At 41.1% G+C, this 12,701-nt stretch overlaps 1 protein-coding gene across 2 annotated transcripts in view; it reads right to left on the bottom strand.

Annotated features, from left to right (window-relative positions):
• Positions 1-6,496: 6,496 nt before the first annotated feature.
• Positions 6,497-12,701, bottom strand: part of LOC130906351 (gap junction delta-2 protein-like) — a 45,615-nt gene continuing 39,410 nt past the window's right edge. For both annotated transcript variants that reach the window (XM_057820602.1, XM_057820601.1), the window contains one exon: positions 6,497-8,309. In XM_057820602.1, coding sequence (XP_057676585.1) covers positions 7,445-8,309 — 865 coding nt within the window. In that variant the 3' untranslated portion in view covers positions 6,497-7,444. The remainder of the gene's footprint in view (positions 8,310-12,701) is intronic.

Here is a 12,701-nt window from a genome sequence, read left to right on the forward strand (position 1 = left end):
TTTTTTAACAATAAGTATAGACTTCATAATGGTATTGAGGGGTGATATCGGTCATGTATTGCGCCTCGCCTTCAAGTAGGAGCCCGCCCACATCAAGAGGAGCTGTTCAAAAACACGCACATGCAGCGATCTAACGCCGGATTTCCGTTGAAAAAGTACGAAAGCTGTACCGCATACAAACAGGAAGGATTGTCTCAGGAGTGATTTGTTCGAGGATTCAAGGTAATTATCAGATTTTTCGTACCATGCATGCATTTGGGGAAAAAAATCAATGTGAGTAAGCAGCCGACACTGCATTGGCATCATAGTTCGCAATATTTACGTAAAATAAATGCTAACTGCATTTTTTTTTTTTCTTTTAACCGAGAATCAAGACTGTTTTACGTCTATATCTATAAAGAATTTGGGGATTTAAGCATTTATTCACAAGAATTTTCACCGGAAAAACTCTTTCCATAAGGCGGACGCGAGCGACATTCACTAACAGACTAGCATTGTACTTCGACATATTTACGTAAAATAAATGCTAACTGCACGTTTGTTTGTTTTTTTGCTTACCAAGAATCCAGACTGTTTTACGTCCATATCTATAAAGAATTCGGGGATTTAAGCATTGATTCACAAGAATTTTCACCAGAAAAGCTCTGTTTACATAAGGCGGCCGCTAGCTACATTTACTAATAGACTAGCATTGTACTTTGACATGTTTATGTAAAATAAATGAGAAGAATCGAGAGTATTTTACGTCCATATCCATAAAGAATTCAGGGATTTAAGCATTTATTCACGCAAATTTTCACTGGAAAAGCTCTGTTTACATTAGACAGCCGCTAGCTACATTCACTAACAGACTAGCACTGTACATCGACATATTTACGAAAAATTAATGCTAACTGCACGTTTTTGTTTTTTGCTTTTAACCAAGAATCGAGACTGTTTTACGTTCATATCTATAAAGAATTTAGGGATTTACGGTAAGCATTTATTCACGCAAATTTTCGCTGGAAAAGCTCTGTTTACATAAGACAGCCGCAAGCTACATTCACTATCAGACTAGCACTGTACTTCGACATATTTACATAAAATAAATGCTAACTGCACGTTTTTGTTTTTTGCTTTTAACCAAGAATCGAGACTGTTTTACGTCTATATCTATAAAGAATTCGGGGATTTAAGCATTTATTTATACAGGAAAAGCTCTGTTTACATAAGAAGGCCGCTAGCTACATTTACTAACAGACTAGGATTGTACTTCGACATATTTACATAAAATTAATGAGAAGAATCGAGACTGTTTTACATCCATATCTATAAAGAATTCAGGGATTTAAGCATTTATTCACGAGAATTTTCACCGGAAAAGCTTTGTTTACATGAGGCGGCCGCTAGCTATATTCACTAACAGACTAGCATTGTACTTCGACATATTTACGTAAAATAAATGCTAACTGCACTTCTTTTTTTTTTCTGTTTATAACCAAGAATCAAGACTGTTTTACGTCCATATCTATAAAGAATTTGGGGATTTAATCATTTATTCACAAGAATTTTCACCGGAAAAGCTTTGTTTACATGAGGCGGCCACGAGCTATATTCACTTAGACTAGCATTGTAGTTCGACATATTTACATAAAATAAATGCTTACTGCATGTTTTTTTTGCTTTTGACCAAGAATCGAGACTGTTTTACGTCCCTATCTATAAAGAATTTAGGGATTTAAGCGTTTATTCACAAGAATTTTTACCGGAAAATCTTTGTTTACATAAGGCGGCCGCTAGCTACATTTACTAACAGACTAGCATTGTAGTTCGACATATTTACGTAAAATAAATAAGAAGAATCAAGACTGGTTTACGTTCATATCCATAAAGAATTCAGGGATTTAAGCATTTATTCACGAGAATTTTCACCGGAAAAGCTTTGTTTACATGAGGCGGCCGCTAGCTATATTCACTAACAGACTAGCATTGTACTTCGACATATTTACGTAAAATAAATGCTAACTGCACTTCTTTTTTTTTTCTGTTTATAACCAAGAATCAAGACTGTTTTACGTCCATATCTATAAAGAATTTGGGGATTTAATCATTTATTCACAAGAATTTTCACCGGAAAAGCTTTGTTTACATGAGGCGGCCACGAGCTATATTCACTTAGACTAGCATTGTAGTTCGACATATTTACATAAAATAAATGCTTACTGCATGTTTTTTTTGCTTTTGACCAAGAATCGAGACTGTTTTACGTCCCTATCTATAAAGAATTTAGGGATTTAAGCGTTTATTCACAAGAATTTTTACCGGAAAATCTTTGTTTACATAAGGCGGCCGCTAGCTACATTTACTAACAGACTAGCATTGTAGTTCGACATATTTACGTAAAATAAATAAGAAGAATCAAGACTGGTTTACGTTCATATCCATAAAGAATTCAGGGATTTAAGCATTTATTCACGAGATTTTTCACCGGAAAAGCTTTGTTTACATGAGGCGGCCGCTAGCTATATTCACTAACAGACTAGCATTGTACTTCGACATATTTACGTAAAATAAATGCTAACTGCACTTCTTTTTTTTTCTGTTTATAACCAAGAATCAAGACTGTTTTACGTCCATATCTATAAAGAATTTGGGGATTTAATCATTTATTCACAATAATTTTCACCGGAAAAGCTTTGTTTACATGAGGCGGCCACGAGCTATATTCACTTAGACTAGCATTGTAGTTCGACATATTTACATAAAATAAATGCTTACTGCATGTTTTTTTTGCTTTTGACCAAGAATCGAGACTGTTTTACGTCCCTATCTATAAAGAATTTATGGATTTAAGCATTTATTCACAAGAATTTTTACCGGAAAATCTTTGTTTACATAAGGCGGCCGCTAGCTACATTTACTAACAGACTAGCATTGTAGTTTGACATATTTACGTAAAATAAATAAGAAGAATCAAGACTGGTTTACGTTCATGTCCATAAAGAATTCAGGGATTTAAGCATTTATTCACGAGAATTTCCAACGAAAAAAGCTCCTTGTCTGTGGTTCCACTCGGTCAACTTTGACGGCCTCGCCAACAATGCAGGCCCCCTATTTATCGGCCCTATGTCCCGTCAATACATTATGAAGTCTATACAATTGGATGCCCGTCTTCTTAGAATTTTTCTTTTTAAACTGTACTTAACTCATTCACTGCCATTGGCAATGATAGACATTAAATCCATATGAGCTGGCATTGAATAATCATTCCCGCCCCTGACTGGGAATGATTGCTTACAGCCCTCCCAGTCAAAATGGATTGGATGTCTACCACTGTAAGTGTAGGCTAATGACATAGTTTTGAAGACTGCTAGCGACTTTTAGCGCAATGCATTGTTTTTTTTCTCCCTCAGTTTAAAGGCCTTTTCACACTAGCGTCAGCCTAGTGTGAAGAGCGATCCACGGCAAGCACAAAACCAAAAGAGCCACATACTGTAGAATGGGATAGATGCTGTCAGGAAGTGAATAGCTGCAAGCTTATTTACTATAGTCCTAAACTCCAAAGAAAACAGCGACTTTCCTATTTCAAGGAGTGGAAGGCATTATAATAGCTGTGTAGAGTTTTGCTAGTTTCGGTGAGAAGGTAAATAGTTTTTTTGTTGTTGTTGTTAAACTACAAAGCACAACGAGGTACCATTTAGCTTAGCAAGGAGAGGTATGAGAGTCATTTTTTGAGTGTCCCAGAGCTCGCGAAACTTTAAAAAAGCACATTTATCAAGAATTTGTTGGCCGTGGTTTGTGTGTATCCGTCTGCTGAAACAGCCAGATAACACAGATATAAGTACGCCTGCCCCTCTACTATTGAATGAGTTGACGTCAGCGAGGCAGTGCTCAGAATATAAGCAAGGCTGTATTTTGGGCCCCGCCTTTTGGCGCAAATTCATTCAAACTTGCCGTTCTGCCCAAAACGGCCCTCACTTTCACCGAGAAGTCCCCTCCCTACATACAAAATGAATGGGTTGCCGCTGAACCCTTCATACTAGGCTGCCGCTAGTTTGAAACAGCTTTTGTTGTGTAGTTCTTTCCTGACTTTTATTTATGATGTACTAATATATTTGATTAGATTATTGATTATTATTATTAAATCCGAAACCATGGTCCTCAGTCGGAAAAGGGTGGAATGCGCTCCCCGGGTCGGGGATGAGATCCCGCCCCAAGTAGAGGAGTTCAAGTATCTTGGGGTCTTGTTCACGAGTGAGGGTAGGAGGGAGCGGGAGATCGACAGGCGGATCAGTGCAGCATCTGCAGTGAAGCGGACTCTGCACTGGTCCGTAGTGGTGAAGACGGAGCTGAGCCAAAAGGGGAAGCTCTCGATTTACCAGTGAATTTACGTTCCTACCCTCACCTATGGTCACGAGCTGTGGGTCATGACCGAAAGAACAACATCCCGGTTACAAGTGGCCGAAATGAGTTTTCTCAGCAGGGCGGCTGGGCTCTCCCTTAGACATGGGTGAGAAGCTCGGTCATCCGGGAGGGACTCGTGTCGAGCGGCTACTCCTCTGCGTTGAGAGGACTTCGTTGAGGTGGCTCGGACATCTGGTTTGGATGCCTCCCTGGAGAGGTGTTCCAGGTATGTCCCACCGGCGGGAGACCCCAGGACACGCTGGAGAGACTGTCTCTCGGCTCACTTGGGAACGCCTTGGGATCCCACCAGAGGAGCTGGTTGAAGTGGGTGGGGAGAGCTAAAGCTGCCCCCACGCGACCTGACCCAGGATTAAGTGGTTGGCAATGGATATATGGAGGAAGATTTTTTAATCAATATGCCAAATTTACCATGTTTAATGTGAAAACAGTTCATTTTTAGGAGAAGATTTGTCTCCAATGTCAGCCAATGAGCTAACATCTGCCTGTTTAGTATGACAGAATATGGCATGACATTGCAATATTTGTTTCACATAATTATGTTTTTATTAAGTATGTGTAGTTGTGTGCATGTCGTAACGACAAAAGTGGCTAAGCTGTGGCGAAGCAAGCACAAACGTGCTACTATAGGCTGAAAGCTGTGACGAAGAGCTTGCATGCTCCAGAGTGGCTAACTCCTAACCTACAAACAAATATAGGTCCGCAAATAATTAATCAACCCGAAAAAAAATAATAATAAATCGGACTCTGAAGATTGATGTGTGTACATACATAGAACATACAGTGGGGCAAATAAGTATTTAGTCAACCACTAATTGTGTGTTGAAAATCTTAGAGAGGCCTGTAATTGTCAACATGGGTAAACTTCAACCACGAGAGACAGAACGTGGAAAAAAAACAGAAAATCACATTGTTTGATTTCTAAAGAATTTATTTGCAAGTCATGGTGGACAATAAGTATTTGGTCAATACCAAAAGTTCATCTCAGTACTTTGTTATGTACCCTTTGTTGGCAATAACGGAGGCCAAACGTTTTCTTCAACTCTTCACAAGCTTTTCACACACTGTTGCTAGTATTTTGGCCCATTCCTCCATGCAGATCTCCTCTAAAGCAGTGATGTTTTGGGGCTGTCGTTGGGCAACACAGACTTTCAACTCCCTCCGCAGATTTTTTTATGGGGTTGAGACCTGGAGACCGGCTAGGCCATTCCAGGACCTTGAAATGCTTCTTATGAAGCCACTGCTTTGTTGCCCTGGCTGTGTGTTTGGGATTATTGGCATGCTGAAAGACCCAGCCACGTCTCATCTTCAATGCCCTTTCTGATGGAAGGAGATTTTCACTAAAAATCTCTCGATACATGGCCCCATTCACTCTTTCCTTTACACAGATCAATTGTCCTGGTCCCTTTCCAGAAAAACAGCCCCAAGGCATTATGTTTCCACCCCCATGCTTCACAGTGGGTATGGTGCAATTCAGTATTCTTTCTCCTCCAAACAAGAGAACCTGTGTTTCTACCAAAAGTTCTATTTTGGTTTCATCTGACCATAACACATTCTCCCTGTCCTCTTCTGGATCATCCAAATGCTCTCTAGCGAACCGCGGACGGGCCTGGACGTGTACTTTCTTCAGCAGGGGGTCACGTCTGGCAGTGCAGGATTTGAGTCCCTGGCGGCGCTTTGTGTTACTGATAGTAGCCTTTTTTACTGTGGTCCCAGCTCTCTGTAGGTCATTCCCCCCCGTGTGGTTCTGGGATTTTTGCTCACCGTTCTTGTTATCATTTTGACGCCACGGGGTGTGGAGGGAGTTAAAAGTCCGTGTTGCCCGATGACAGCCCCAAAACAACACTGCTCTAGTGGAGATCTGCATGGAGGAATGGGCCAAAATACCAGCAACAGTGTGTGAAAAGCGTTACAGACGTAAAAAGAGTTACAGAAAACGTTTGGCCTCTGTTATTGCCAACAAAGGGTACATAACAAAGTATTGAGATTAACTTTTGGTATAGACCAAATACTTATTTTTCACAATAATTTGCAAATAAATTCCTTAAAAATCAATGTGATTTTCTGGATTTTTTTCCACATTCTGTCTCTCATGTTTGAGGTCTACCCATGCTGACAATTACAGGCCTCTCTAATATTTTCAAGTGGGAGAACTTGCACAATGAGTGGTTGACTAAATACTTATTTGCCCCACTGTTCCTGTAAAATTTCATTGTGATCAATCCGCGAATAACAGAGGAATAGACAAAAAGGATAGTGTACACATACTCAACAATAACAAAAACAACATGAGCAGCCTGTAAAAACTTGATATGATAGAAGAAAACTGAGATCAGTTTTGGATTCTGCACCCAAAAACGGGTTAAAAACAGACCTGAATTTTTCAAATTCTCGCCCAGTGTAGTCAGTGCCCTTATATCTAGTGAGAAATTGTGTCTTAGAATTAACAAAAGTTAGTTAAGCACATGTCCACTGAGTGACGATGAGATGTATGAGTCTCTCTCAGCATCTCCGATAATCCTCAAATTCCGTTTTCCGACTCAAGTGAGCGATTGGCTTTTTTCCTCCGCACTCATGCGTATGCATCTTTTTTTGCCTTAACACAAGAGGATTACAGTATTCATGAGCTACAGCAAAAGGCAAGTCAATGCAATTTACCTTGACGCTAAGTTCCTATTATTTAATTGCTCATTTGTCTGTTGGGTGTTTTAAAGGCACCTAGTGTCACCTAGGCAGAGTGGAACGCTCTCTCAGTTTTAGGAAGGAGCATTACTCTTTCAGTGCTATTGACGATGATAGACACCTGCAAGCTACGTGGCTCTTGTCGTTCTTCTGCTATCGCCGTCAATGGCAGCTAATGGGTTAAGCAGCACCAAAGTCTCTTGCGGGAAGCTGATTAGTCTTCGCTGTGCTCCTTGGAAGTCATAGTCTTAATGCGGCGGTCTTTTTGTGCCCTATTAATCGTCGGGGGTCCGGGGCCGAGGGGAAAAGTTCTTCTCCAAAATGTCACATGTCCCAGAGCCCCCAGGCGGAGAAGCCTCTGTCAGACGTAGGCCGACTCACTGGATTGGGTCCTGCCCAGGTTGGGGGCTTGCGACAGGTGGGAAACGTCCTTCTTGCGCACTTCGCAGATGGACTTCCTTCGGGCCTGCACGCCGCGGATCGCCGTCTTTATCTTCCGCCAGCCCAGGTGGTTGAGCTCGGCTAAGTTGAGCACCACGCAAATGCCGCTGACTGCGAACATGAAGACCAGGAAGACGGTCTTTTCCGTGGGGCGGGACACGTAGCACTCCACCTCCTTCACGCAAGGGTAGCGGTCGCACTCAAACATCCCTGGCACGTTGAAGCCGTACAGGAAGTACTGGCCCGCCAGGAAGCCGATCTCTAGGGCGTTGCGGAAAACCACCTGGATGACGTAGAAGCGGGAGATCCCTTCCTGTCGCCGCACCTTGGCGCTCTTGTGCGTCGGCGGGAGCCCTCGAGGTCCGTTGGGGATCTCCTTCACCTCCAGGCAATCGTGATCCTCCTTACTACTGTCGGGGTGCACCAGGATACCGTTGATATTGCGGGAGTGAAGCTTGCGAGCGTGATGGTCGTGGTGGCGCCCGTGGTGACCGTGACCGTGGTGGTCCATGTAAGGGTGCAGCAGGGAGTAGCTGCGGTCCCGAGCTTTGGCCGACTGGTGGACCGAGTACGTGATGAAACACAGGCTGGGCGTGCACACCAGGATGATCTGGAAAACCCAGTACCGGATGTGGGATATGGGGAAGGCTTTGTCGTAGCAAGCCTGGTTGCAACCGGGCTGCATGGTGTTGCAGATGAACATGATCTGCTCGTCTTCGTACACTTTTTCGCCCACTATGCCCACGATCAGGATGCGGAAAATCACCACCACGGTTAGCAGGATCCTGCGGACACAAAGGATGAACAGAACAGGGTAGGTCAATGGACTGTAGAAACCTGAATACTTAGTTCCTATCACTATAGGCTTTTCTAGTGTTTATAGGAACTATTCTTCACAGGGAGTAATGTTCTGCATACTGGATGAATACTGCGCCTCATACGAGCTACTGCGATGTTGTCATATGTGCCAGTGACGCATTGCTGACTCACTGCACCCACCCCTGGCAAAATAAAACTGCGCAAACTAAGCTATATGGATAACAACGAAATGGAGACCATTGAGGACACTTCGGCATTTCTTGCACGTTTGAAGGGAATAGTTTCCATTGGCAAGCAAGTCCAGTGTCTAACGACGGGACTCGAAGGGCACACAGATTTAGTACAGGGTACTTTTTTGGACGGCTCCTAAAGAAACGCGAGTATGGAAGGGGCATAGTTGCTGATTTCACCGAATCACCAAACACCGACAGTCCCTGACAAAAGTCTTGTCGCTTATCCATTTTGTAGAAACAATTGCCAAAAACCTGACTTTTAATTATTCAATTGGTTTCAGAAATGGCTCATATGAAAGCTAAGACCCTCCCAAATGATGTTGAATGTACAAAAAATGTATTTGTTTCACTGAAAAAAGATTTATCATTTAATGAAGACCTAAAGGTCAAATGTTGTCATCAGGAACATCAATGAAAGCAGTCTTGCATGCCTCCCAGAGTTCATCAACATTCTTGGGCTTCGTCTTCCATGCTTCCTCTTTCATCCTACACCAGACATGCTCAATGATGTTCATGTCTGGTGACTGGGCTGGCCAGTCTTGGAGGATCTTGATTGAAGTATGGGATGGAGCACCATCCTGCTGCAGAATTTGTCCCTTTTTATGGTTAGGAATGTAAAAGGCAGCTAAGATTTGTTGATATTTCAGACTATTTATGTTGCCTTCCACCCTGCAGATCTCTCGCACACCCCCATACTGGATATTATCGCAGACCATGGTTTTGCCACCACCAAACTTCACTGTTTTGTGGCAAAAGGTGGATTTTTCAGATGACTCTTCCATTGAATTACATCACAGTCACCGCAAATATTGCAGGAGACCTACTGGAGCCCGCATGGATTCAAGATTCACTCAGAAAACAGGGACTGTACATAACTGAGTACCTACGGCCCCACTGAAAGAAACTAAAATGATTGTCGGAAATCGAGTTCCTGTTCCTTACATGTGAAAACATGCAAAATGACATCATTGTGCCCCAAAAGATTCTTGGATCTGTGGATAGTTCCTAAAGTGCCAAAGCGGCTAATGTTACCATTGATGGCAAAACTCGACTGGGAGATGCGTGTAGCCAGTTGATGTCTATACATATACATGGGCTGGTGGAGAATAATTAATGGAGAAATTTGGTGTGTGTCGATCAAGGTTATCGTTAATGGAAATAAACAAAATGTCAAAAACTAGAATCGGAAAAAACATTTTGTGAACTGAGATAAATAAAAACGATAAAACAATTTATCCAATTATTGTAACCTTGGGATGGATAAAGCGTAAACTCTGATTGTCATACAGCCACCTCAGTACAATATTATGTTATTCCCCTTGGCAATGGGTCGTTTTCGTAGATAGTAGGTTACAGTTCTCATTTTTGTGGTACTGTAAATCCACAATTCTTAATATATATTGGCCAAGGTTGGTGAATATTAGTAGTAGACCTCTCTGACCACTCCCATAGTCAAAACTGCATTTTTGCTGTACCAATATTTACTTTCATAACGTTACAGTGTAAATCCACTATTTTGAATAAGGTTGGTGAATCTTAGTAGTAGACCTCTCTGACTGCTCACCTACTCAAAACTGCATTTTTACCGGACCAAAATTTAGGGAAAAAATGAATTAAATGTCCTATGTTTGAACTTTGGTTGCTGTTCTTATTTTTGTGGTCCTGTAGATACAAAAATGTCATTGAATTCTGGCCAAGTTTGGTAAATATTAGTTGTAGACCTCTTTGACTACCCACATACTCAAAACTATGCATTTTTGCTTACCAATATTTAGAAAAATGAAATAAATGTCCTACTTGTGTACTTTGATCTGGGTACAGGTTACAGTTCTCATTTTTGTGGTAATGTAAATCAACAAATCTGAATTAATTCTGGCCAAGGTTGGTGAATATTAGTAGTAGACCTCTCTGACCACTCCCATAGTCAAAACTATGCATTTTTACTTTGATCCGGTTACAGTTCTCATTTTTGTGGCACTGTAAAACCACAAATCTAAATAAATTCTGGTCAAGGTTGGTGAATTTTAGCAGTGGACCTCTCAGACTGCTCATATAGTCAAAACTGCATTTTTACTGGACCAATATTCAGGAAAAATGAATTAAATGTCCTACATGTGATCTTCGACTGATTACAGTTCTTATTTTTGTGGTACTGTAAAGCCACAATTCCCAATAAATTCTGGCCAAGGTTGTTGGATATTAGTAATGGACCTCTCTGACTACCCCCATGCTCAAAACTATGCCTTTTTGTCGTACTAATATTTACTTTCATCAGGTTACAGTTCATTTTTGTGGAACTGTAAATTCATAAATCTATATAAATTCTGGCCAAGGCTGGTGAATTTTAGTAGTGGACCTCTGACTGCTCACATACTCAAAGCTGGATTTTTCATAGACCAAAATTTACAAAATTCGAATTAAAAGTCTCGCATGTGTACTTTGATCAGGTTACAGTTCTCTAATGGTTTACTTGTGTAGTTTATTGTATCAATGACTTGTCTGCATTAAAATCACTACATGCCTTAAAACCACTGTTGTAATTATTTTACTCTAAGATAATTAAGGGCCTTGGTTATTGTTACTAGATTATTTTTGTCCAAAACAACATCAAAAGGGTTTTATTTTTTCATCAAGATATCAGTAGAGATACTTGTGTTGCCAGTTGGATGGCTTCCAACACAGTCCATGAAGGGGGCCGGTTTTCAATGACTCCCAGGCCACTCCATCCCCCCTGTCCGCCCCTGACTGACTGTAAGAATGACAAATATGTCACAGGAAACTACGCTGGTGCCTTAAAAGAATGACTATTGGCCTTGTCCTTGGCCTTGAAGATTTGTCACACCACCGTGTAAATGCATGCGAGCACCTTCATGCATATGTACGAGTTAGTGCTCAGCAGATGGGGTGAAAATGATGGTGTATCATTCATTTTAGCACACAAGTTCACAAATCATTAAGAGTGAACGTGAGAGTATTCCATTAAGAGAAGTGACTCATTCTCCACACTGGCACCAGTGTGTACTGCTACACATATGCTTAAACAGTTTGCTGTTTGTCATACTAAACACTAAATATTATCCATTGGTGTTGATCCAACTTGGCCACTGCAGAGGAGGCGCGGGCCTTCAGGAGTGCATCGTCAGCTCTTTGTAATAAGCAGCGAGCGCCTGCACATCACGGGGTGCCCGCTGCCAAAATGCAGTGGACGCGCACACTTCCTGCGAGGAGGAGCCAATTACTTAGAGCGCACTTGTTTCCAGGCAGCCAAAAGGAACGCAGAGGAGATCAATGCGAGCTGCCCCCAGGTGGGGTGGACCAAATACAGTAAACACAATGATGAATGCGGATTGGAGTGGGGCTGCTGCGGAATATACAGCTCGAATTCTCAGTTGAAGTGATAGGTAACTTCTCAGTGGATGCGCTAAATCCGCATTTTAAAATACTGTATGTCCCCGTCGTCACCCGTTTTGAGATGCAGTGGTATAAAAAGTATCGGAACTAGGGCTGCAGCTATCGAATATTTTAGTAATGGAGTAATCGACTGAAAATTCTATCGATTAATCAAGTAATCGGATAAAACATATTTTTAGGTGAAGAGCAATTATAAATATATATGAGAAAACAAGACATTTCATCTAATCTTGAACCATTTTCAGTCAATATCTTTATTTTCGATGTATATTGTTGAAAACAGCCAACAATTGCATCTCAGATGTAACTAGAATAAAAAAAAAAAAAGACAAATTCACTGCTTTCACTCAAAAAAAAAAACCTTTAGATCTTATTTAAAAAAATATATATACACCTAAAAATGCCGTTACGCTTGATAACACACATCACTTAAAAGTTTGGATTTTTTTCCCACGTGTTTCAATTGAATTTCTATTTGTGTCAAGCCATTTTAAAGTTCTAGTTAAGTTTTAAGTTAGTCTAAACTGTAAGTCCTGATAGGATTTTAAGTTTTTGCAGTGTTCAAAATAAATGTATGATACAGGCTGTATTGGAGCATATTAGGGACCAGTGCTACTTGGTGTTTTATCCAGCAATGACTACTGAGCTAAAATTGATAGTTAGCATTATTGAGTTTTTATTTTACACCCTCATCACTCCACAACGCTATGTTAT

The sequence above is a fragment of the Corythoichthys intestinalis genome, chromosome 18, assembly GCF_030265065.1.
Source record: "Corythoichthys intestinalis isolate RoL2023-P3 chromosome 18, ASM3026506v1, whole genome shotgun sequence".
Lineage (NCBI taxonomy): Eukaryota > Metazoa > Chordata > Actinopteri > Syngnathiformes > Syngnathidae > Corythoichthys > Corythoichthys intestinalis.